The 26568-nt window shown below is 38.1% G+C and overlaps 1 protein-coding gene across 1 annotated transcript; it reads left to right on the top strand.

Annotated features, from left to right (window-relative positions):
• Positions 1–615: 615 nt before the first annotated feature.
• egln2 (egl-9 family hypoxia-inducible factor 2) lies at positions 616–26568 on the top strand. Its single transcript, XM_079824582.1, has 6 exons — positions 616–842; positions 1604–2887; positions 19579–19698; positions 19795–19931; positions 21694–21761; positions 23151–26568. Exons 2-6 carry the CDS (start codon positions 1838–1840, stop codon positions 23201–23203), a joined length of 1428 nt encoding a protein of 475 aa, XP_079680708.1. The 5' UTR covers positions 616–842; positions 1604–1837; the 3' UTR covers positions 23204–26568.

The raw sequence follows: 26568 nt of genomic DNA, 5'->3' as shown, positions 1-26568 counted from the left end.
CCATGTCCCGCCTCTTTGACCATTTTCATTTATCCGGGAGTGATGCGTGGTGACGTGCTGCCAAGATGGCGATGGCTGGCTCCGCCCAATTTAGGCTTCAAAAATGCTCTTCAGAAACTTGCGGGTGATGTCATGGACACTACGTCCGTATTTTTTTCACAGTCTATGGTCTGTCTACGTGACCATATAACAAAAAGGTAGAGTAGATTTTTTTTTAAATAAATAAATAAATAAAGGTGGAACATAACAGTGAGTGCCCAAAGAATCACCAATAAAGCAATGGTCCATCATTATAATTTAAACAGAAATTGTTATAAAATATAGCTATCCTGTATATAAATAATAACGTACTTATATTGGCTGTCCATATTTTGTGTGACACTCATGTTATTGTGGCGCTCAGGGTCACGTGATGCGAATGTGCGCACGTGTAAGTGACAGAGCCGCTCATGGAGAGAGAGAAGGGGAGGGAGGGGCGCGCTATCACACCCGGAAACGAGTTTCAGTTTACTAATCCTACTATGGAGAAGACTAGGCTCGTGAATATTAATTAGGTGACCTGATTGGATGCTTCAAGAGCATCGAATATTAATATTAATGAGCTGGGTCCTGGCCATAGTAGATTTTGTAATTTTGCTACCCGCACAGTGTTATTTCAGACACGAAGCGTGATCTTTGTTCACCAAGGATTGTATGGGAAGAAATGACAGTGTTGTCTGTGTAAAACGTTGTTTTAATTATTTGTATCATCTGAAATGAGCGTGAATTGAAAATGGAAGAGAGAACACCGGAAATTCTTTACAATCGCGGCTGGTCTTTTATAGTGACTTTATCATATAGAGGTAAGTAGCCAACACTAGTCTAAAATACGCCAAATTCGTCTCAGTCTTTGTATTAAAGCTTTATGAACAGACAAATATATAGGAGTATGATTATGATGGATGGTATTATACAGATAGCTTTCACATTTAAGTGTTAAACTAATGAATTGGATGCCCTATCGTTTCACGTTTATTTTTTTTATTTTTAAATTAACGTTACAGCTGATAATAATTAGTTTGTATTAGTTATTATTTTGGTTAAACTATTTTAGCGAGTTATATAAGCTTTTGGCGTTTAAACTTTATCCGCATTTGTCCGTTTATGCAGCTATAGCCTGCATAAAAATTTAAGATTTATTATAGGCTATAGCCTATAGCCATATTTTAAAGAACACGGCTTTAGATTAGACTTTATCCTTTTTGCATCTATAGCCTATTTATTTCATACATGCATTAAATATTTGTATTCATTCGTGTTTACTTTAGCCTAATATTTTAATGTGTGTCATTGTATATATTTTATATAGCGCATTATTTAATTGATAGCTCGTGTACGTTTATGTCTGGACTTTGTTCTGAAGATAAACCTTCAACCGAAAGTTATATTACATTTTCATTTTATTAATTGTTTCATTACACCACGTTCCATTTTCTCCATGTGGTTGACATATATACCTAATTATTACAATTATAGAGTGTGACTGGGCAGATTTACAATAGGTGTCCGTTTTAACGTGTCTAATGTTTAAGTGATTTATTTAACTGTTACTCTCTGTCTCCAGACGCTCATAACCCCGTGCTCTGGAAATAAACAGCCATGGAAAATAGTTAAAGGTTAATTCTGTATTAAACAACTAATAAACCGAAGGAAAGCACAGTATTTGTGTTGAACTGTGGAAGTTTATTGTCGAGCTTCGTGAAAACAGCGCCGTTAGGCAGGCATGAGCGGAGCCGATTGTGCAGAAAATGAAGATTGGACGTGAGCTACGTGAGTATTCAGGAGTAGACGACATGACATGGAGAGACTGGAAAACACGGACCTATTAAATGCACACGGACGCGAGAGTATCTGTTCACGGCAAGAGAGAGTCACCAACGGTGGTGGGTCTCACGCGGTGAGTACAATGGGTTTGAACGCGACCACGGCGGAGGAGCTGCTGGCAGGACATGCGTCTAGATCTGGATCCGGGATCACGCTTTTGAAGGAGTTGAAGAGCGGGTTGCCTTTGTATAATGGTGGAGGAGCTGTGTCCCCTTCACCTACAGCTGAAGGAAGTTATCATGATGTCCCTAAGCAGACACAAAGCGGGTGTTTGCATCTGAATGGACTGCTGGAAACTCCCCATGGGGGCCTCGCTGCTCACGGGGACAGGACTTTGGACAGGACTTCAAAAAGACCTTGTGGAGATGTGCGATTCAGACAACTCCAGCACCAGAGGAGAAAAGATGAGGAAAACAGAGACTTCGGGGCCCATAGTGGTTTTCCTGGAATGGGGTGCTCGGAAACGCCCCATGGACCGGACTCTCCTTCACTTGAATGCAAAAGGAGGAGGCTTGAAATGGGCCCTAAAACAGACTCAATTAAAAGCACACAGGCTGTTGCTCCCCTTGCAGCCAATCACCAACACAAAAACAGCTCCCTGTCGTCCCTCAGTTGGGTCCATCACAATGGGCCCAAAGCTGCAATGAACCAATTGGCCCCTGGGCAGGCGGTGGCCACCAGTGCAGGGTGGTCTCCAGAGCACATGGCTCAACAGTACATAGTTCCCTGTATGAAGTTCTACGGCATTTGCGTAAAAGATGCCTTCCTGGGCGATCGACTGGGCGGCAGGGTTCTGGAGGAAGTGGAGACTCTAAATCACAGCGGGAAGTTCAGAGGGGGCCAGTTAGTCAGCCAAAAGAGCATCCCCTCTAAGAACATCCGTGGAGACCAGATTGCCTGGGTCGAAGGCAACGAGCCAGGCTGCAAGAGCATCAGCGACCTCATGGCTCACATCGATGAGGCCATCATGCGCAGTGCAGCCAATGGACAGCTGGGGGATTATGTCATCAACGGCCGCACAAAGGTGAGTGGCAAACGTGTGCTCGTACACTCAAAAATGTTCATTCTTTCATCTACTCACCCTCATGATGTTACAAAACTGTGTGATGTTCTTTCTTTACCCTTAAAAATAAAGGGTGAAGATTTTTTCACAAAATATGAATTCCTTATTGGCATGGATCCATGAAGAACTTTTAACATACATTGAACCTTTCCATTGCTCAAAATATTTTTTGTAGTTGAAAAGGGTTATTCAGACTGTTGAAATATCCTTCACACTAAGGAAACATGGTTCTTTTAAAAACTGTTAACAGAAACACTCTTTGGGGAACTCAAATTGTTTCTTCTATTGCATATCTACGGAAATCTTTTTTTGAACCTTTATTTTTAAAAGTGTTGAGAAACAGTGGAAGTCAGTGGTAACCAGAAAAGTTTGGTTACCAACATTCTTCAAAATATTCAAAAATATCTCTTCAGCAGAATAAATAAAGTCATACAGGTTTGTAATTACATGAGGGTATGTAAATTATGGCTAAATGTTTTATTATTGGGTCCTATTTGTTTGGACCTCTATGGTAAACAGTGAATGTTTCTCAGGATTTCTTTTTTTGAACGTCAATATCTGTATAGGAAGCTTGGCTGCAAAACATATATATTTAAAATTTAAATCGTTATTATTGCACATGAAAACAAGACAATAGTTTATTTACAAAATGTATGGGGTAAGTTGTCACATTTGAACTTGCCATAAAGCAATGAGTTGAGCAACTTACCCCAACTTTACATACTCCTTTAAAAAGACCTGATAACATCCTTGTTAACATCTAAAAATGTACTTGACCGCATTTTGTGTTTTATTGTGTTCGCAGGTTTACCCAACATCTGTAGCAAATTTAAGATGATTTTTGACTCAACTGCTTAACTGCTTGTATAGTTGCAAAATATAAACTGTATTTTCGGCCTGCTCTAATTGGCTAAATGCAACTATAAGGCATCGATATATTAAAACTAGTGCTGTCAAATTGATTAATCGTGATTAATCCAAGCGACAACCTCCCCCAGTTTACAGCTTGCAGTGACTTAAACTGCAATTCATCGACAGACTCCAAAAAGAGAGCAGAATCTCATTGAGCCCCATGTTAAAATGCCCAACTTTACAGCAGAAAAAAAACATGTTTACAGCCTGGTACAAATTGTGGTTTTGGTCTATACAGCTAATTTTGCCCTTCATGACAACTGTGAGGGGGGTGATTTAAAAAAAAAAAAATTTGTTTAAATTATATTAAGCATTAAAGTTATATGTATAATTAAGGGCATGGCCACTTGAATTACAGGTGGATTGCCGCTTGTCTGTTGTCTGTTAGCCATCACGTCACCTCAGCTCCAGCCACATCCCGCCTCTTTGCCCATTTTCAGTTATTCGGGAGTGACGCGCTGCCAAGATGGCAACGGGCGACTTTACGCTTCAAAACTGCTCTTCAGAAACATACGGGTGACGTCATGGACACTACGTCCATATTTCTCTTACAGACTATGGATTAATCACATGTAATATATATACACGCGCACACACATACAGTATATTATATATTTACAAACTTTTATGTTAGATGCGATTAATCGTGATTAATTGATTTGATGGCACTAAAACATTAACATTATGCTTTCCTGTAAAACTGCTTTGAAACGATGTGTATTGTGAAAAATGCTGCTATTTAAATCAACTTGATTTGATAAAACCTCAACGGTTAAAAATGAAATGTTGCCAATAAAATCAGTAATTTCAATAGTAATCCATGCGAGCTGAAATTTTGGATAAGGATGAAAAAGTTCCCCATATAGATTGCGTATATTTTCGCGCTAATGCGCCACGTTGACCAACAGAAAGCTGCTTGATATGAAAGTGACTTCTGTGTGAACGGTTCTTCATGCATCACTTCACTATTGACAGTGAACCTTTTTTTTTGCGGGATGAAGTTTCATGGCAATTCCGCTAATGTGACCAATGCCTTCTTAGTTTCTGAAATCCAGCCAACATCACATCTACACCTGACAACTTTTCCCTGCAGTCTCCCCTTTTTCAATATGTTAGTATCAGTAGATGCTATAGTTTAGCCATTACTTCAAGGTAAAAACTGGCAAGCACGGCCACCTCACCTGCAATGCAAAGGAAGTTGCGGTTGGCTCTTGGGTGTATCAGACTAGATACTGACGGTCTGTGTTGTGTTTCTCACTGTTCCACTGTTCTCAACTAGCAGCCTGAGAAATGCAGTCTTATCAGATCACAGATCAGTGTTTCTCTGGCTTTGAAGGCTCCTCTGTCAATCTCTATCTCCAGCCCATATACAAACAACATATTCTTACAGCCACTAAGGTGCAGTGCTTGTGTGCGTGCTTGTATACACAGTGTGTTCATTGTGTGCGTGAGACCGTATCAGAGCTTATTAAACGTATTTACGCATTTACAAAAACAGACCCTGGATCTGAAAACATGATTTATATTACTGTCAAGTTGGTCTGAGTAATTATGACTTTCTGATGTGATATTACAAACATGCATTGCTCAGTTGGTGTGTGATTGAACATTGACACATATGCGCGCAGAGTACCGCATCAGTCCTGTCAGCGTGTCAGAGCAAAACTGCCCCTATGACGCAGGTTTGGTTATTTGAGCTTGCCAGGTCAAACCACTGTCCAATGGTATGTGATCTTCCTGCTGTGGCATTTTCCACACTAAAAAAACATGTACATTACCCTTTTAGAAAGAGGTCTCTATCAACAAGGCTGTGTTTATTAGATCAAAAAACAGTAATATTGTGAAATATTAGTACAATTTAAAAGAACTGTTGTCTATTTGGATATATATTCAAATGTAATTTATTCCTGTTATTTCAAAGCTGAAATTTAAGCATCATTACTCCAGTCTTCAGTGTCACATGATCCTTCAGAAATCATTCTAATATGCTGATTTTCTGCACAAGAAACATTTCTTATTATTATCAATGTTGAAAACAGCTGTGCTGCTTCATATTTCTGTGGATAATGTAATACACTGCTATTCAAAGGTTTGGGGTAAGTGTAATATTTTCTTTTAATGATACAAAAGATAAAACTGTTCTTTTTGAACTTTCTAACCATCAAATCGAATCCTGAAAAAGGTCACTGTTTCCACATAAATATTAAGCAGCAAAACCCTTGTCTTTTAACTGATGATAATAAGAACCGTTATTATTATATATTAATAAAGTACGCTATGTGAGATTTTTGGATTAAAATATCGAAAAACCACTAGAACAATGTTATATATTTTGTTGAATTGTGTACTTACATTATCCCATATGTTTCCAAGAATGTTTAAATCCAGAGAAATAAGCTATTTTAACCAGGTCAATGAATGACATCATACCCACGTTACCCTCAATTTCGGGTTTTATTTTGTAGAAACTATGGAAACACCAAAGACGCTTTAAAGCAGCACTAACTTTTCCACCTTTATAACATATTTTCAAGACTCTTGTGATGATACATCGACTTACAATAGGTTGAATGACACGTCTGCCATAGCCTGACGGGGTCTGTATCTGTTTTTTATCGTACTTTTAAACTTCGGGTTTCGGGTAATAACCCGAGAACAAAAAGAACTACAAAATTCGACCGCTTTACGGCATATACATCACTTCCACCACCACCCCCACTTCCTTAAATTCGGACGTGCGAGCCCAACTATCATTTGTTTGCCGAATGTTATAGTCATGGCCGAAGCAGCACAGAAAAATAAGAAAGCAAAGGTTTTGTCGGAGGAAAGCAAAAAGAGGAAACGAGAAAGTGATCGGATTAAAGGCAGGACGAGGATCAACATTGGGCCAGCGTTTGCTCGTTGGCGTGAGCTGGAGGAGGAGGGGCTACATTCTTGCAAGTAAATACATAAGACGTACAAAATCATATTTTAGGATACCTAACATGTCTGTGATATTGGTTTATTTGTCTTGCCTCAAGCTATAATGCAAATCGATTTTTCAAATTTGCAGATTCATCTATGGTAGCTTGATATTATAATATTGACGATATATTTTTATTACCTACCACTCAAACATTGAATTGAAGTATCATATAGATTCTGTAAAACAGGAACCAATAGACTAGGCTACTATAATGACGCTGGCTTGTAAACGTGAACATCGCGATCATTTGGCGTTTGAAAAAAAATAAAACCCATGAAATTATATTCATATGACATGCTAAAACATATGCCACTGTACCTGGGATGAAGACATTTCACACGCGACGCAAGCAGAACACCTGCATCTGTACTCCTCCGGCAGTGTTCAGGGCTATCATGGTTGTCATGTCAATAAATGCATGTGTGATGCATCCCCTGACAGAGTTTACGACAGTAGTAGAGGACAATACTGCTCCCAACTGTAGGGGGACCCCGAGAGCAAAACCTACCTAGTGCTGCTTTAATATATTATGTGTTTTATTAGACAGATGAGCAACTGTTTGGATACATTCATCAACAGAAAACATCTCGGTTACATGTGTAACCCTCATTCCCTGAAAGATCCCAATACGTTGGTGACGTCGATGTAACGGTGAACATGACCGACTGAAAGGGAACTATTTATTGTTATATAGCTCAACACAGTTAGTCTTTTAAATCTCGTTTTCATTAAATTTTCCCACTGTTTAATCGACATGTGACAACACCGTTAATACCGGAATCACCAACGGGGGCTTTTAAATTGCTAATTCTAAACCGAAAGTAAGATGTGCACTGCCACTCAGCCATTCATTACGGAGTGGAGCAAAACAAGTGTTTTCAGTGAATTCCTATGAAAGTTGAGCTTCCATAGAAATGAACTGAAAATGCGCCAGTGGACATGCACCATGTATGACAGTGCGGCCGTAAATGCGTGTGCCCTGTGTGGCCTTGCACATTTTACTTTCGGTTTAGAATTAGCGCCAATTCGGTGGCGCTTTGCTTGAATGGTGGGTTCATTAGCCTATTATATAAAACGTACAATGACACACTCACTTAAGTAGGCGCTTTTACATTTCACTTTGAAACCAAATCTTCTGTGATCATCTTGTCAGTCAGTTTCACTCTTGTGATAAATTAAATCTGACTCCTGCTACTGGTCTGTGCTGCGACTCTCGGTCGGCTCTCACTTTATTAAGCAGACATGTTCAGTTTTTAAATCTAGTGTCTGTTCTCTAACTGAATTTAATAATTGTATTACTATAAAAAATCAAAAGGACAGTGGGGGGCGGTGCCGTGATGGGCAAGGAATGTAACCGGTGTTGCACCTGAACACCGGTAACACCAGCAACACCGACTATCGCAGCAAGCTCTAGTGGTGAAAAATTACATATTGTGGCTTTGACCAGCAAATCAGCATATTAGAATTATTTTTGAAGGATCATGTGGCAGTGAAGACTAGAGTAATGATGCTGAAAATTCAGCTTTGCATCACAGGTATAAATTACATTTTAAAATATATTCAAATTAAATTGTAATCATATTTCACAATATTACTGTTTTTACTGTATTTTAATGAAATAAACGCAGCACTGGTGAGCATAAGAGACATCTTTCAAACATATTTTAAAATTGTAATATACAAACTTTTGACCACTAGTGTATATTCTCCATTCTAGCTTGAACTTATTAAGAATAAAGTCTTGTATGTAGCTTGCTGAGTCTGAATGCACAGTAGTTGTATTGCTGCCGGAGTGTTATGAATGCACAGCCAGACAGACTGACATGTGGACATTCTGTATTGTAATCACAGCCTGTCCATTGCTGTTTCCGTTAGAAACCTGATCTGGGTGACCTTTTTGTGAATCTTCAGCGTGTTCGCTGCAGCGTGATTGAGAGAGGAGAGGCTTCTGTTCAGTGGGTCAGATCAGTCAGACTGCAGTCACTGTCCTCACGCCATCCTTAATCTGCAGGGAATATTTTTTAATCTGCGGTGAAAGGAACACTGCATTACTCTTGAGCTTCTACCTCTCATTGCGGCTTTTAAGACTATGTACATTGTAGAAATGCCAGTGAAAGATTGTTGTTTGCATGTGTAAATGATCAGAGGTTTGAGAAGCCAATGTTGACGTGCAACTTTGCACATGTGTTCAGTCATATATTTACGTCTGAAGAAAAAATCTCGTAGCTCAACCCTTGGAATGGGAACGCGAGTACTGCGGTGTTCACATACTTTTGCAAGTGGGTGATGAAAACATCTTGCAAGAACATTTGTGGCTTGATATTTAGTAGTGCTGCAACTTTTGATAATCGATTGATCTGCTGTTTATTTGTTCAAGAGAAGCCATTTTTTTGGTCAAAAGCATCTTGTTCAATGCTATCCTTCAAACAATGTTTCAATGTGCAATTTTGTGCAAGGATTTGTGAAATAGGCATTGACAGAAACATCTTAGCAAGGTTTGAGGTCTGATTGAGGTTTCCGTTGTTTAATCTGTCCATCTATTCGATTAGATAAAATAAAGTTAGATAAAAATGTGGGAAAAAAAGATACAGTGTCTTTCAAAAGTTTGGGGTCCGTAAGTTTTTGAAAGAACTCTCTTATGCTTACCAAGGCTGTATTTATTTGATAAAATAAAAAAAACAGTAACAGTTCTATGAAATATTATTAAATTTCGTTTTTATTTTAATACATTTTAAAATGTAAATTATTCCTGTGACGCAGAGCTGAATTTTTTGCATCATTATTCCAGTCTTCAGTGTCACATGATCCTTCAGAAAGCTAAAGAAACATTTCTGATTATTATCAATGTTGAAAACAGTTGTGATGCTTCATATTTTTGTGGTAATCAGTTCTAAAAGAACAGCATTTATTTAAGATCAAAATCTTTTGTAATGTTATAAATGTTTTTACTGTCACCTCTGATCATATTAATGTATTCATATAAAGAAATATGAATTTCTTACTGACCCCAAAGCTTTGAACGGTAGTGGAAATAAACAAATCAGCATTTATTTTAAAAGCATGTTATTCCACATATTGTCCAATGACTATACTAAAGGATATAAAACAAAATATGTAAATATGTCGTGAAAGTAATGTTTAAAATATAAACGGGTAAAAGTACATACCTGACTAATCAATGAACGTGTTTACAATCTTACAGCGTTTATGCACAATAACACTACAATGTTTAAGGTCATGAAAATGCCTTAAACGGTGGTTTTTAATCTTGTAAAGTTCACACAAACCATGAATAAGGTTTAATTCTAGCGGCTAATTCAGTGTGTACAGTACATGTTTGTTTGGGTTTTGACATCAAAACCGGATAAAATATGCATGTAAACAAAGATTACTTGCATTGTTGTGTGTTTATTATGAGCTGATTGTTATCAGCATGTTATATATTTGAATGCACTCGATACTGACATTCATTGTCTACAGTTTTCATTATCATTATTCATTAGTTGTTGCAGCTCTAATATTTAGGTAATTTTAGAGTGAGAGCACTCTTTGGATTTTATTAGAAATACGCTCTATTAGGATTTTTATTTGAACCGGTTACAGCAAGGTTATATACATTTAAAGTGATAAAGCCGGTTCTAAAAAGGTTGCAGCATTTCCTATTGCATTAGAATAGCTCTCATCTCACGTCTCTATTCCTCTGCGGACACGCAACTCCCTCGTTTTCTCTCCAGTGCACTGAATGTCCTTAATCAACCCTCCCATTAGTTATTTTTCCTCTCCGTCTCCTCTCTCTCTCTCTCTCTCAATCTCTCTCTCTCTCTCTCGAGCCTTATCAGACCCTTTACTTTTTAGTTGGCCAAAATATTTCTCGCTGTTGCCCTGGAAACAAGACACGTAGCATTTTGAATACTGCAAGAGAGTGTGGGTGCCTATGCCCAGCTTTCTTTCTCTCTAAACCAGTGCTTTCAGAGAACGAACTTGGTTTCGTTCTCATATGCGTAGAGACCATTCGATCTTGGGACAACGTGGCAAAGGCTGCATAGGGGAAAAGGATAAAAACGGAGGGAACAGCGTGTTCCAGCGTTGGCATCTGCAGTAGACCTCACATGCCCCTCCCAGAGAGAGTAACGTGCTCATACCAGCCAAACTAAATATCACCAGCACAGAGTATCGGGGCTTTTGCATTACTCTATTTGCATTCATCCACTATATAGGCACGGACATGAGGTCAGAGTCAGACATTAATGGGAACGAGAGGCAAAGATGTGAAAAACTGCTTGAGAAATGTAAAATGTTTTTTTGGTAACAGTACAGGTGCTTATGTGCATTAATTCATGCTTAACGAATGCACAGATAATCATGAGTTAATGTATGACTCATGTAGAGACAAGCCATTCATTACCACTTCAGCAACTAATCAGTTCAATAGATTCATGAATTGCTATTGATTAAATGTGTCATTATGTATTAATTCCTTAACAACATATAGTATTAACTAATAGTGTAAATAAACCCTTTCCCCACCAGCATTTTTTTTTTTAAACAGCATTTTTTATCATTTGCACAAAAATGTAATGCCACCCAGAATATTTTGTCGTATGAATATCTGATTAGTCCACTGTGTAAAGCACATTTTTCGGAAGCTCAACGTTACCATAACTGAACTTCAGCTCAGCTTTACTTATTAACTCTACTTTATTCCTAAAGCTCAGCGATTGTACACAGTGTTAGCCCAGCACTTATGTGAATGACTGATGTAACAAAGTTTGCAAAACAAATCTTGCTCCATCCTTAATCTTTACTCAAACTAGTAAGAACGACAGACCATCTGCATTAATAGGCACAGTTTTAGGTAATAGCGGCCCACAGCTGATTAGCAGAAGTATTTCAGTAAGACATTAATAACGTTGGTTAGCCGGAAACGTACACAACATAAAACACAGACATTTTTGAACACCCAAATATAATTATTGATGTTCAAAAATGTCTGTGTTTTATATTGTGTAAGTGTTCATATTTGCAGGTTATGATTTTGAGGAGCAAGTTGGTCCAAATAAACTGGGAACTGACCCATCTTTCAAGAGAAAACTTTTTGTGAATCCCGCGTTGAGATTTGAGAAACAGTCATCAGTAAAATTACGTTTGAGGGCTGGTCAAGTTGTTTGCGGGCGGACAACACACAACATAGGCGTGCATTATGCAAATGTCTTTTCTAGTGGCGTAGAAATGTCACGCAGTGGGATTTGAAAAACAAACGTCTCGTATTGGCGGTTCAGAGTCTATTCTTTCTTTTGGGAGACAATAACTGTATCGTGCACTTTCGACTTTACAACTTTGCAGAATGTTTACATTTACAAACAGCTATATTACTGCATGAAACTGAATATTTGAAAAAACATAATAGGAGCACTTATTCTAGCTTCATGCATTCTCAACGTTTTGAACAGGGCTAGACTGAGGCAAAAATTTGGCTCTGAACAAATCCAGCCCATGTGGCCCGTATGTGAAGGTTTTTGCTAGGGTTAGGGCCTATATTAGGGTTTTTATATAAATGAATAAATAAAACTAGGACAGGGACTTTTGTCACATAGAAATGCACTTGACAGTAAAGCACTGATTTTGAGCTAGGTAAATTTAAATTTATTTTCAGTTTGGTAAATTTAAAGTAAATTTACTGCAATTAAATGCTCTCATCATTTACTCACCCTCATTTCATTCCAAACCTGTATGACTTTCTCTCTTCTGTGAAACACAAAAGAAGATATTCTGTTCGCATTTTGCAGTTTCCCATGCGCTCCAATAAAAATGAAAAAACAGCACCTACGTGGAGGGAGGGGGTGGTCTCTCTTGCTTTGGCCTGTCAATTCAGACGACAAACCAATGGGTCACTTTCCCTGCAAGATGAGCCAGAAAAAAAGAAAGAAAAAAAACCTTGTATCGGCCACAAAGTGCCCACCAGGAAAATGCCCGGTATGTCCGATTACAAATCCAGTTGTTGTTGTTGTTTTTTTCAAAGATAACAGTATCACAGTGAAAACACTGTTCCATCAACTGTACTTTAAAGTAAAAGTTTTAGTTTGTCATTATTACAAAGTGAAAGTGCACTTTTAAAAAGTGTACTTAAGTGTGTTGAGAAATAGTCATGAATGTGCACTCTCTTTAAGTGCACTTAAGTGGCCTTTTATTACATTCATATATTATCTGAAAGTACAGTTATTAAAAAATCTACTTTTAAGATTTAAAGTACACTGGAAGTCCACATTCAATACAATTAAGAACATTACTTTTTATATCTGTGCATGTACAGACTGAGAATGAGATTGCATTGAGAAGGAGAGTTTTGTTTTATAAACATTGGGCCCTATTCATGACAAGCAGAATGAAATTGTAAATCATTCATAAAAACCTTTTTCCCATTCTTTTTTTCTTTCTTTCTGAGGGACAGTATACGCAAGCTAGAGTCTTGTGACCTAGATTATGCAATTAATCACACTCTTATGTGTTATTGATAAATGAGATATGAGTTAAAGTATGGCATTAACATTTTTTTTTAAATGGCTGCTTTACATGTTACGGCTGCTCTGTGCCTGCTCAAAATTCCTTGTAATGCTGCATAAAAGACTCTGACCCACCTCAGCCTCTAGTATCAAAGTATACAGCTGAATTTGCTGTGTAATTCCCCCATGTCCTACTTATCCTCTTCGCTCTCGTCATCGGATTTAGACTCTTATCTCAGCACACTCTGTGCTCAATATCTACTTATCAAGGCATGAAAGGATCTCACATGATCAAAACAATACTGTTTTAGAGGAACTGTTGCCTGTTAATCATAAAACAACCAAAGATCATCAAATAGCCATAAAATACGACATCTTGGCAGCAGTTCATTTTATATATTTTGTTAAAGATTGTCTTGCCTTTAAACTTGACCCTCAGGGCCCTATCTTGCACCCAGCGCAATTGACTTTGTACACCGACGCATGTGTCATTCCTATTTTGCACCCGCGCAAAGCGCGCTTTTCCCTCCACAGAAGCACGTCGCTAAACTAGTGAATGCACTTGCGCTCCCTGGGCGGTTCAGCGCAAAAAAGGAGGCGTGTTCCGGCGCAAACAATCCCTGGTGCTATTTTGCTATTCCATTAAACAATTGCGCCACTGACCAGAAAAAACCTAGTCTAAAGTCAGTGGCGCGTTGCGCGTTGTTCATTATGCTATTTTAAGGGCGCATGCTTGACCATAATGTATAGCGTGCACAACGCGCATACACTTTGCTCATGTAATCTACACAGATGCAACAGTTATTTTTGCAAATCATAAATTGTTACACTAAAAAAATATTAACACATGAGATGACGGAAATCATTGTGGTGTGCCACGAAGATGTGAACAAATAGGCATAAATCTAGCTTACAAATGATTCAGGCTAATTGTAATAATTAAGGATAAGACCTGTTTGCCCAATAGTGGCAAGACATATATGTATATAAGGACATCTGACAAATTGGTTTGTCCGTCAAGAACCAGGAAAAAAAATCGACTGAAAAACTGAAAAAACTGAAAGACTGAAAAAAAAAAAAGACTGTGAAATCACCTTTACCATAATGTACAACATTACAACTTCACTTCTCTGTCTTTCACTGCTCTTACAAGAACATCAGTCTCCTCGGCTGTGAACCGCTCCTGGCGTGCGCCTGGTAAATACGCCATAATAATAGCAATCCATAATGGAACTTGCGCACCTGCTTTTAAAGGGAATGTTGGATGACGCTCGGATTGGTTTATTCACGTTACGCCCAAACCACACCTATGAATAATGAAGCTACTTCAGACCAACCCATTTTAGATTTGCGCCGGGCGCAAGAGCCATTTATCCCGCCGGGAAAATAGCAACAGCGCCGAGACCCGCCCACAAAGTTACTTGCGGTTCGCGCTTTGACACTTGCGTTTCAGATCGTTAAAATAGGGCCCTCAGTCTCTCATGGGAAAAACTCAAAGCTAAAACTTGCGTAATTGGGAACCAATTTATTTACATGAACCATCTGAATCACCAATTTGACTAGAATGAATCAGACTTTGTAATACTAAATAACTTGAGAAACAGACCATTTAATTGAGTGTTGGCTGTAAAGCTGCATGCAAAATGCACTGTGACACTGATGGCAGTGCTGTAGTGTTTTGGGGCATTTAGCTGTGTATGTCTTTGGGCGCTTTCATTTTTGTTCTTCCTAATTGGATAATTTGACTTTCTGTTCAATTTGGTTGTCATAGTTGGCTTCCTGTGAACCCTTCAGTCTGCCAGCGGAGGTCATGTCCTCTACTCTGTTATGAACTAAGTAGAAATCCAGTCAAAGCAGCTCTAGACTGCTATCTGTGGTCATTAAATTTACAAACCATGTGTAACCTGATGAATATGTCATGCCTAATGAGATCTGCTAATCAACATGACAGTATGGTTTTGTTTGTACGTGTGTGTGTGTGTGTGTGTGTGTGTGTGTGTGTGTGTGTGTGTGTGTGTGTGTGTGTGTGTGTGTGTGTGTTTTGTGCTGTTTTAGGCCAAAAGATTCCAAAGTCATCTATCTCATAGGCCTGGTTTTAGACCCACAGACAGGGTTTAGACTAAACCAGGATTAGAGCTTTTATGAACATGCATTTTAGTCTGGGACTAGGCTTAAGCCTTGTCTGGGAAACCGGGGGGAAATGAGCTAAAAACTTAACTAACTTGGGTTTTTTAAGTGGGGCCAGTGGAAAAAAAAAAAAAAAATGGAATGGATTTTTTTAAAGGCTAGTTGCATTGTCAGTTTTGCCCAAAAAGGGTGTTAAAAGAGACATTTACTCATGTCGCTCCCCAACTGTTTGATTTTCTTTGTTTTCTGTGGAACACAAAATAATAATTATTTTTCCTCAGTGTTAATTTGTCCATTCTGCATACAATGGTCACCAAAACTAACTTTTTATTATATTGTGTTCTGCAGAAGAAAGAAAGTCATACAGGTTTGAAATGACATGAGGGTGAGTCAACACTGACAGAATTATCATCTCTTTAAGAAAAGTGCACAATCACTTTTGTGGATCATCAAACAAACCTATTGCCGGAGTGCATGCTGGCTGTGAAAAAAAGGGGGCCTAACAAACCCGTTCTGCCATCCACCCACATGCTCCTGTAAAACCCATGTGACACACGTTGTGTTTCCTGCTATACTGTGATGCAGTGATAAGGGTTAGGGGGAGTTTTCTCTCTGGGGTTTGATAAAGTGCTGACCATATCATAGAGCTGGCAGCTAACAGTGCACCCTGATGACTCATGCCTGCCGAAACCAACCCGTTACCATCTCCCCCATCATCATCCAGGCCCAGGAATGCCTCATATCATCCAGAGCAGCAATTGTGCCAAAACTGAGCTCTACAGAAGGCAAGCCAAATGCTGTTGGTGGTTTGTTGGACTTTTTATCAGGCATGAAGAGGATGGGAAGAGGATGGGAAGTGATTGGGGGTGGGGATCGGGAAATGGTACAAGACAAATTCGAATTGCCATTGCCCGTATGAGCGACCACAGAGCATGTGAACTAAACTAAACTCTTTCAAAAAATTTTGAATATATTCTCATTAGAATCGTTTTTACACACTGCTATTCAAAAGTTTGGGTTTGTACGATTTTTTGGTTTATAAAGTTATTATTCTTATTTGTAATAAGGCTGCGTTTGATAAAAAATACAGAAAAACACTAATATTGTGAAATATTTTTACAATTTAAAATTTTTCTATTTTAATGTATTTTGAACATGTGTAACGCATTCTTGTGATGGCAAAAGCCCTATTCGGACGGTAATTGTTTCTCATGGTGCCATAAGGTAATTTCAACATTTACAGGGGCTAGTCTGTGATTTTATTGCCGCCCGAATCCAGAATCTCAGTGTTTTTCTCCCACCATCCGCATAAACATCCCTGGCCGAATTACCTACTGTTTTTTTCACAAACACCAAGCTTGTGTGAACCTTTTGTATTTGTTTCTTCTTCTACTGCTGCTAATGCATGAGTCTATGGCAGCCCATAGAACCGCTTGCAGGAAAATTATGAAATTTGGCAAGCAAATAGAGTCTCATAATCAACCACAGCAAATTTGGAGTCTGCACTTAAGTTCATGCGAATACATTTTCAACCTCTGATTCCTTGGCTCGAGACGAGATTTCTGGCGTTCTGAATAAGTGATACGTTATTCAACGTTTCCAAAAAAACCTACTAAGTTTCCAAAAAACAATATGTTTCCCAAAAAACTTTTTCAAACTAGACAGTTCATCCGATTTTCACCAAAATTGGCTCAGATCCTCTTCAGACCATGCTGGCAAAATCTTATTAAAAGCTTTCTCATAAGCCCAAGTATTTTCGAATTACGCACAAACAAGTTTGATGAAGAGCACACCAAAACTGATGTGAGGTTATATCTCTGCCACACTTCAGCGTATTGAGACAAATCTTGGTACTTGAGCATAACCTGAGGCAACATGCAGCGTTTCGGCACAGCTCCACGTACTGGAAAACAGATATTCACCAAGGATGATGTAAGGTGGAAAATAATCAAAGATATTTGAAATAGAACAAAATCATCTGCTTTACTGTTAGCAACCATTGTCGCAACCAAGATATTTGAAATTGACTCAACCCCCTCCCCCCCTTAACCCCATCAGAAGGGCCAGTTGGAGCTTCTAAGGACAAAAGAATGGCTGGCTGGCCAAATGCTTTTCACACCTTTGGTACAGTGGGAGAAGTTTCGTCTGATTGGTTACTTTCAAACGTCTCACGGTTTGGTCTGATTGGTCAGTTTTAAAAGAGTCATATTTGAGTTTGGTGACATCAGGGAAGAGGATAAAAGAAGATCTGAACTGTAGCTCGGGCTCTTTGGATTCTCTGCTTTCTCTAGAGAGAGCTGCTCTTTGGCTCTCTCTTTCTCTCTCTCTTCTCTCTCTCTCTCTCTATCCCACAGGTAACATTCTAGGCAGAGGCCTACTGAGTATAATTAAGGGTTTAAGTTTACATCTAGTTGAAACTATTTTAAGTGTAACCATAATTAGAATTTGTGTTTCCTTTTAAAAGAGATTTCTGTCTATTATGTAATTGACATTTTACATTTACTTGATTGTTAATAAATTGTTACATTTTTATCCTTTCTGAATTAATCTGTAATTATTAACTATCTCCAATGTGGAACGGTATAATTGCAACAAAGGGTTAAAACGGAAAGATTAAATGTATGAATAATTATCAAATATAAATGACCAAATAACCAGTTGGCACTCTCTTCTAAATTCGACAACTTTGATAAATGGAGTCAGATAAAGAATATTATAATCAAATCCATTTTGCATAATTTATAGTTACTAGTAATTACATGTAACATGTTACATGGACACTGTAAAATAGTTAACCAATAGTTACCCACTGTAAAAAGTGTTACTCATTTTTGTTTTTGCAAGTGTATTTACATTTGTTTGCTTTTTATTATTTTTTTTATTATTTTTTAAAAGTAATAGATCTAGACAAAAAGGAGTATTACATCATGTTTATTTTAAGCTAAGTCAAGTGTCTGTAATGAAAGAAGCTTATGTATCTTATTTCACCTTAGCTTGGTTGGCATGACATACATCACCCCGAATTGTGGTCATAAACCCACATGAACAGCAGTGATAATGGCGGCCTGTGGGTGGTCATGGCGGTCATGTAGATGTACCATACAGTGCATGCTATTTATAAGCATGTGTGTGCGTGACCTTTGGCAGGTGCCACAGAAGAGCTTCATCATTCCAACATCAAAGCGAGCTGTAAGTCTCTTAAAGGGCCTGATGACTAAAATATTATGTAAATAAGTTTAAAAGCTGTAGTGAAGAAGAGAGCAGTCAAGAACAGTTGTTATTGTGATTACTGGATAAGGAATTAAAAATATAAATTTTTAGAGATCCTCAGATACAATTAAGATCCATCCATCCAAGGGTATGCATGTGTGCTAGGGCACTATGGTGAATGACAGCTAGTCAAAAAGTATTTTGTAGGAAACCTACGGAAGTTAACATTAGTTAAAATGTTAAAAATGAATGTTACTTATGTTCTTTTTTACTTGGTTTAAAATCCTTGTTGTGATATTACGTGTTATGTGAGTAGGCGGACATTTGCTGTTTTTGCATCAGGACACATTAGCATTTCCACTTGCTAGCTTGTCATAGTCAAAACCAGTGCCGGCGCTCCCACCACGCGCATCACGTGCTGCGCGTAGGGCACCAAGTGCTCAGGGGAGCACCAAAAGAAAATGCTCTCTCTACATCACCCCCCCCCCCCCCATCGCCCCCGTAAAAAAAAAAAAACGAACGCCGCCACTGCGGGCATCCTAAAGTGATCGCGCTTAGGGCATCAAAACGGCCAGTGGCGGGACTGCTCCAAACTGTCTCTTTCAAAACCTGAAATAATTCAAAGTTACAGTTCATATTTCGGTTTTTATCAGTTACTTGTGTTCCTTTGATCTAGAGTAGGCGGTTCTTTGGTGTTTAGCACATTAGCGTTTACACTACAATGTGGCCATATCCCTACTGAATGTGTATTTGAGTCATCAGATCACAGTACTTTTTCAAAACACACTGATTTAGTGTTGTCTGCTTGTGATTGGAGCACCAACAGCGGAATTTAATACCTGGGCCTTAGTGAACAATGCCACAAAATGTTCTCATTTAAGAGTTTATCACCACTAAATCTTATGTTTCATTAAACCCCCTCTCTTCTGTACAACCAGGCAATGGTGGCATGTTACCCTGGCAACGGAACAGGATATGTGCGACATGTGGACAATCCTAATGGCGACGGACGTTGCATAACCTGCATCTACTATCTGAACAAGGACTGGGATGTGAAGGTATGCTGTGTTTACTCTTACTGTTGCTTGATTCAGTCAGGAGGAGAGTCGTCTCTTTACCCATTTCTACCATTTAATTTTTGTCTGTTTTCCCAGGCTCATGGAGGTTTATTGCAGATTTACCCCGAGGGTCGTAATGTTGTTGCCAACATCGAGCCTCTCTTTGACCGTCTGCTCATTTTCTGGTCAGATCGCCGGAATCCACATGAAGTGAAACCAGCTTTTGCCACCCGGTCAGTAAACACTGTTTACAGTTAAAACACACACACACACACACACACAAATATGTGCATGTTTTTCGAAATATATATACATGTTTTTACATGTTAATATTGGTTTTAGTTTAAGTTAATGATAACACTAGTACAGTGACTTGAATACACCTCTTCTGTGATGATCATAAAATTCATTTTAATTAATAAACTAAAAATAAGATTTATTCAGGGAACTGAGTCAAAAATTATAGGGTGGTACAACTGTCCTTATCATAATGCTAATGATAAATTATTATATCCTATTCGAAATGGACCTATACTGTTCTCAAATAGTGCATTAAAGGGCATGAATAGCTGGCTGACTTCCTTTATATGGAGTAAATGCAAGCCCAGATCAAAAATGTCAGTACTTTATCTGCCAAGTTGTATGATTCTTCCTTTACCCCAATATTAAACAATCCTGATTTCACCCCAGGAATTTTCGATGATGGTTTCAAACGTTGGTGTAACTTGGGACTTATTAGGCTTGGGGACATGTTTTCAGACAATAAATTATTGTCATTTATGGAGTTAACTCAGTAAAAGACAAATATTTTGTTAATGTTAATATTCATGTTAACCTCTAAGCTGTTCCTAATCACCTCTAAGAGAGTAAATGAAATATGTTACACATGTTGTCTGCCAATAAATAAAGAGTTGTCAATTCTTGATACTTTCTCATCTCTTATTTAAAATACATTGTAGCTAAGAATAGTTGGCCTGTTATTTATTTCAGTGATCGGTATCGGCTAATAATGCTTCCAGTGATCGGGTCCAAAAATCCTGATTGGAGCACTTTTAGATACTTTAAAGATCTTTATTTGAAGCATCAAGTTACTTTCAAAACGTGACTTACTCTATTTTGTAGAGTATCACTATCGTAAACATCAGTGTTTCTATCCGAAATAATGATACTGTGTGTTTGAAAAGCCCTATACATGACAACTGCTCTGTCTGGGTCAGCGACAATGCCAACGCAGATCTGAATGTTCACTGTGATCGTACTTGTCAAAGGTTTAATAGATATAAAGCCAAATCGCTGTCATTTAGGAATAAGATCATGTGGGAGTTTGAATCGAGATCTTTTCACAAATAATTAAATTAAACGTCATGTGGTAACAACCACAGTCCTATAATTCTTGTAACCTCTCATCTATCGTGATCTATCCCAACACGTGCGTGATTCATGTGCATTCATCTGACCCCGTCCCCCAGTCGTCCACTACCATTGTTCTCCCACCGCTACAAACACTACAGTTTAATTTGATCCTGCTCTATAAACACCACACCTGCAGTTGGTCTTCCTCAGGAAGTGGGTTTGTCTTGAAATGAGTTTGATGAAACAAATTAAACGCAGAATTTTTGGTATAGTAAAACAATTGTCTTTTACATTTTACATTGCATTCTACATTTAGGATGAGGGTAGGTGTGTATCAACCACCATCGCAGCTGGGGGCCGAGGTGGGGCACAGGAAGTACGTGCTTCCTGAGTGTAAGCGGCCGTCGTTTCAGTTTGTGCACTCGTGCCGGTAGGACAGAGCCAAGAATAAACAAACTAGCTGCTCTACTAGTGTTGACTTAACCCTTTCTGTGCTTTGACCACAGTAATCCACATGACTCTGCATATCTCAAACTCCATATCACAGTCCTAAACAGTCTCGAGTTTATCAGATCAATACACGCTAGTCAGACTGTCTAACCCCTGTCAATTGTGACTGAAATTATCTTTCTTTTTCCACAGCTATGCCATCACCGTCTGGTACTTTGATGCAAAAGAGCGGGCCGAAGCTAAGGAGAAGTACAGACTGGGTAAGTTTCATACCTCTCAAAATAAACATGTGGCTTAGGCTGTTTTCTCATGGTGATACTCATGTTGAATGATGATGGAAGCGTACCGTCAATCACAACCAAAAAAGAGACCTGTGAGGTCAGGGAGAGAAATTAATACTTTTTTTCAGCAAGAAAGCTGTTTTCAACAGCAAATCAACATCATATTAGAATGTCATGTGACACTGAAGACTGGAGTAATAATGCGGAAAATTCAGCTCTGACATCACAGGAATAAATTACATTTTAAAATATATTCACACCATTATTTAAACTTTCACGAGATCACTGCTTTACTGTTTTTGTGATCAAATAAATGCAGCCTTGGTGAGCATAAGAGACTTATAAAAGACTATAAAAATTGTACTGACCCCAAACTTTTGAGCGGTACATTTATTATATGTTATTGTATAATATTATATTTTAAAAAATACACATTTCGGAGTTCAAAGTTGTTCAGATTGTTATCTTTTCTTTATATGTTCAACTATGTACTTTTGTATAATTTTGTGAATTTAATACAATTGAAAGGTACACCTCAATGATTATTTTCCCTTATTATTTTTATGTGTAACTTGATGGACGCAAACCAAAAGATGACATTATTAATAACAAATGAATGTGCAAAATCAGCTGCTTCACGTTAGGAAAGGCAAGTGAAAAACAAAAGAATCAGAGTGGATGGATAAGCAACATTCAGAGCCATAAAAATAGCTTATTACTATATATAAACACAACTATACTGTATGTTTACACACACATGAACAACCTATACGGTCTCTTGATATGACAAAACTATCAACAAAGCTATTCTACGACACACAGTATGCAGTAGTTTTCAGCTTGGTGTCTATTTTAGTGTTGATATTTACTTTATGCTGAATACATTTTGGAAGCTCTTTTTCAGACTTCATTTTGATACTCGGATAGGATTTTCTTTTCACCTAGAATGCCAGTTATTTTAAAAGTTGATTTCAAATGTACTGACTTTACTCACACAGGGTATATATAACTCCCCTTAAAAAAAGTCCACCTTGGTACACTTATAAATGCTTATAAAACTCTCATTATGCTATGTCAAATATTAGATTCATTCTGTTGTACTACAATATATCAGTTCCAAAAATAAATAAAAAACCTGTGCTAATTGAAAGAAAACAAGTTGATAAAAAGATTGAATACAATATTTGGTCATAATATAGCATTATGAGAGATTTACAATCAATTTAAAAGTTTGGGTCATTTTTGACCCGGTAAAATCAAATAAGGATTTTCTGCATTTTCAGATTTTCTGTTACTTAAATGTGCCTTCTGTCCATCATTAAATATTTTCTCTCTCTCTCTCTGTCTCTCTATTTCTGTCCTTCACAGCTACAGGACAGAAAGGAGTTAAAGTGCCCGTCTCACAGAGCAGCAAGACCTGAATCACAGCCAGTCGAGTGAACATTTAAGTGCGTCCTGTTCATGTGTGTGGCGGCCCATGCTTCTGCGTGATTGGAGAGGATCTTCAAGAGGAGACGCAAGAAGCCCAACAATCACAGCTCTTTCTATGGCCTCAAACATCCAACAAGTTTTATTTGATTGGGTGAACATGGGACTTGATGGTCATGGCACTGGAAGGCTGGCAGGAATGTCCGATTTTTCCTCATCCCATGGAAAGTCAACAACAGAAACATCACAAATGGACTTTAGTTACTTTAGTATTTTGAGTAATTACTGTAATAAATAAGAATTAAATCTCTAAACTAAACCCTCACTTTTCACGACACTACACCCCTGTGTGCAAGTGAGATTTTCCAGTGGCCTTTGTCATATCCTGTTCAGCCCTGTGAATGTGTAACCAGCCTAGCACTGACATCTGACTTACGCCAACACTAAGCTAGAACATGAAAACTGACAAATAACCAACAATCAAATTAAACATGAATGCTTTAGTGGACAGAATCCCTTACGATAGAGCCTGAGCCCTAGGAAACATTCAGGGTGAATTCACTCAGAATGAACAGCGCCCTCTGAAGGTGTCAATTTTCATGCCCGGCTTTGCTGCAACAATTATGCGAACCTGGAAGCAACATTAAATTTGTGCGGAAAGCAAATTTGGATCCCGCAGTTCCCCAGTTTTCAGGAGACTTTAGGGCTGTTCACTGCGCTATTTTTTAAATTGTCTTTGCTGTTGCGTCACATCTCAAGTAACATGTAATTGATAAACGCATCCAGAACATGTCCTGTGTAAACAGCCCCAACATTAATTTATAATGCTTTTCTGGAACCATTGTTCTTTGGGGTGTACCGATATAAAAATTCTGGCCGATAATGCTAAGCTACAATTAATGTCTACATATTATTTTATACTATAGCTGATAACTGATAAATTGACAATATTCAAAATGGATAATATTTTGTAATAAATTTAAAATAATGAATAAAATACTTCATTTTAAATGCTGTGCAGTGAGCTGCACAAATAAACATCCAATATCGAAAGATTTAAAAATATCTAATATCGGCTGATACCTGATATGGAACCGATATATTGCAGATTCCAAACTGTGACAATTGAAAAAAAATTGCAAATAAAATTTCCATCTATTCAGATTACCGTTTTAACATAAACTTAACATAATGCATATTTGTCAGTCGTACAAAAATGAAAATTGGTAAGAAACAGGTAAGATTTCTGTAATAGTACTAATAAACTGAATGGGTTTTAAACACACAATAACCAGGTTTTTATTAACGGCTAGAGAGCAAAAAGTTACGGACTGCAGCTTTAAAAAGCTAAAAACTTAACTTTAAAGTGCATGGCACAAGGGCTTACCAGCACATGTCGAACCTGAATAAATTGGACTCTATACGCAGCTAGCCGTGTGCTAAAGTAGCCTAGTGCAAGTGATGTTTTCAGGTTAAAATTGATAGACAATTACAACCAACTCAGTTTGCAATCTGCAGAATGTATGTTCTGCAACAAAAGGTCAAACAGGGTGCTTGCAACATTGTTTAATATATGTGAGCATTAGGCTAATACTGCTGCATGCTAGCTTGGCTTTAAAGTGTCTTTCTCTAGAGAGCTGACAATCTCCTTCTAGCCTCAGAGAGGCGCTGTACAACACAAGAGATCAAAATGAGGCTCTCCACAAATGATGGCAACTGTGCTTATCCACCTTATTCTTTACGTAAGAGCAGGCGCGGCCCTAGTAAATTGAATGCGCCGGCCGAAATCGCCCTCATCCGCTTCCAGTTATTTTACCTGTACAAAAACTGTCCGTTACGCTGCTTGATATTGCAAAAGGGTTACTTTTTATCATTTGATTTTAATTTAGTATCGTGATCATAAACACACTGGTTTGAATCACTAATTATGACCATTTTCAGCATTTTGTTATTTTCTCGTATGTAGGCCTAAGCTGTTTTCTCTGAATGTGGAGACTTCTGATTCATTTGCCGCTATATGTGTGTTGAAACGTGTAAGGTGGATAGGTGACCTGAGCTGTGTACGAAATCGTCCCCTCTATACCCTTTCATAGGGCACTATTTGAAGGGACAGCCATTTGTAGAGGTGTACAACGAGTACATGAGTGTACAACCGATGTATTCTCGTAACAGCTAAGCATACCATTTTCCAAACCGCTGGTTCCTTTTTATTTGATTATTAAATTGTTTAATTAAGGTTTATGCATGCTAGTTTCCAAGAGTTCAAGTTAAATCTTTTCATTACTGAAGCTGCCAGTTTGCAAAGTTTCAAATGATTATTAAACAGCAAGCACAGACTTTGCAAAGCGGCATCCCTTCTGGCGCACTCGGTGTCCGAATTCACTCACTCGTTTTCATTCACTCCTTCGAGTGGACTATATTAGTGGAGTAATGTAAGGAATAGTGAATGAGGTATAGTGGGCGATTTCGAACACAGCCCTGGAAAATACAACAGCTTCATTCTATCAGGTGTCTACACATGCTCTACACTTGTGCCTACATTTCCCAGAGGGCATTGCAAATTCATCAGGTGCTTAAAAGAGGCTATGTTTAGAATGGAACCCTAGCATACTGCATGGTGTACATTGTACACTGCTTACTATTTATAAAAACAGTGTGTAAAGGCAAAGGCATTGGCAACCTAATGCAATTTTTTAAAACAGTAGGCTATGTTAAACTAATGAATTAGCCCATTATCATGTCAACAAGGAAATATAAAATTGTTTTGCATTTTTAATCCAGTTTGTGTAAAAAATCTCTCAAGTAAAATGCATATTAAATATAAATAAATATATATTTTGAGATTTGTAAACATATGAAAATGCAACTGATATTACCTTCTGTCACTTTGGAAACAGAAGGTCAAGTTAAGCACAATGCATTGTGGGTGCAGTGGCCCATGCAGTATGCTTTGGTTGTATACTGCACATTTTGGCAAATGTTGTACGTCATCCATTTATTTAATGTAAACATTTGCATACTATGCACAGTATACATACTACAGAAACAGTACAGTAGTGCTATTCTGAACATAGTCACAATTTGAGAAAAGAAAGGAGCACAGAGCGGCAGTTTTCCCAGCATACTCTGACAGAGGGAGTGTAGTATTGTTCTGTGTGAGTGCATGCCAGAGGTGGCCAGAGAAGCGAAACAGTAAAGCACTTTATCATACTGTATATGTGTGATGTTTGAATGAGAAGCTACAGAAAGAAAATGCTTTGTGCCGTGTAACAGTATGAAACTTAAATCAACTGAGAACAAAAAGATTTTCGCTTAACCTTTCTGAGTATTTAATTAAAATGTCAGATTTTGTACAGAT

Source organism: Gobio gobio (genome assembly GCF_949357685.1).
Source record: "Gobio gobio genome assembly, chromosome: 8".
Classification (NCBI taxonomy): Eukaryota; Metazoa; Chordata; class Actinopteri; order Cypriniformes; family Gobionidae; genus Gobio; species Gobio gobio.
This window is presented reverse-complemented; position numbering and strand designations above follow the sequence as displayed.

Coding starts and splice junctions, on each gene's coding strand:
- egln2 (XM_079824582.1), top strand. CDS start 1,838: ATGGAGAGACTGGAAAACACGGACCTATTAAATGCACACGGACGCGAG. Junction 19,932..21,693: donor AAACCAGCTTTTGCCACCCG/GTCAGTAAACAC, acceptor CTTTTTCCACAG/CTATGCCATCACCGTCTGGT. Junction 21,762..23,150: donor TAAGGAGAAGTACAGACTGG/GTAAGTTTCATA, acceptor TGTCCTTCACAG/CTACAGGACAGAAAGGAGTT.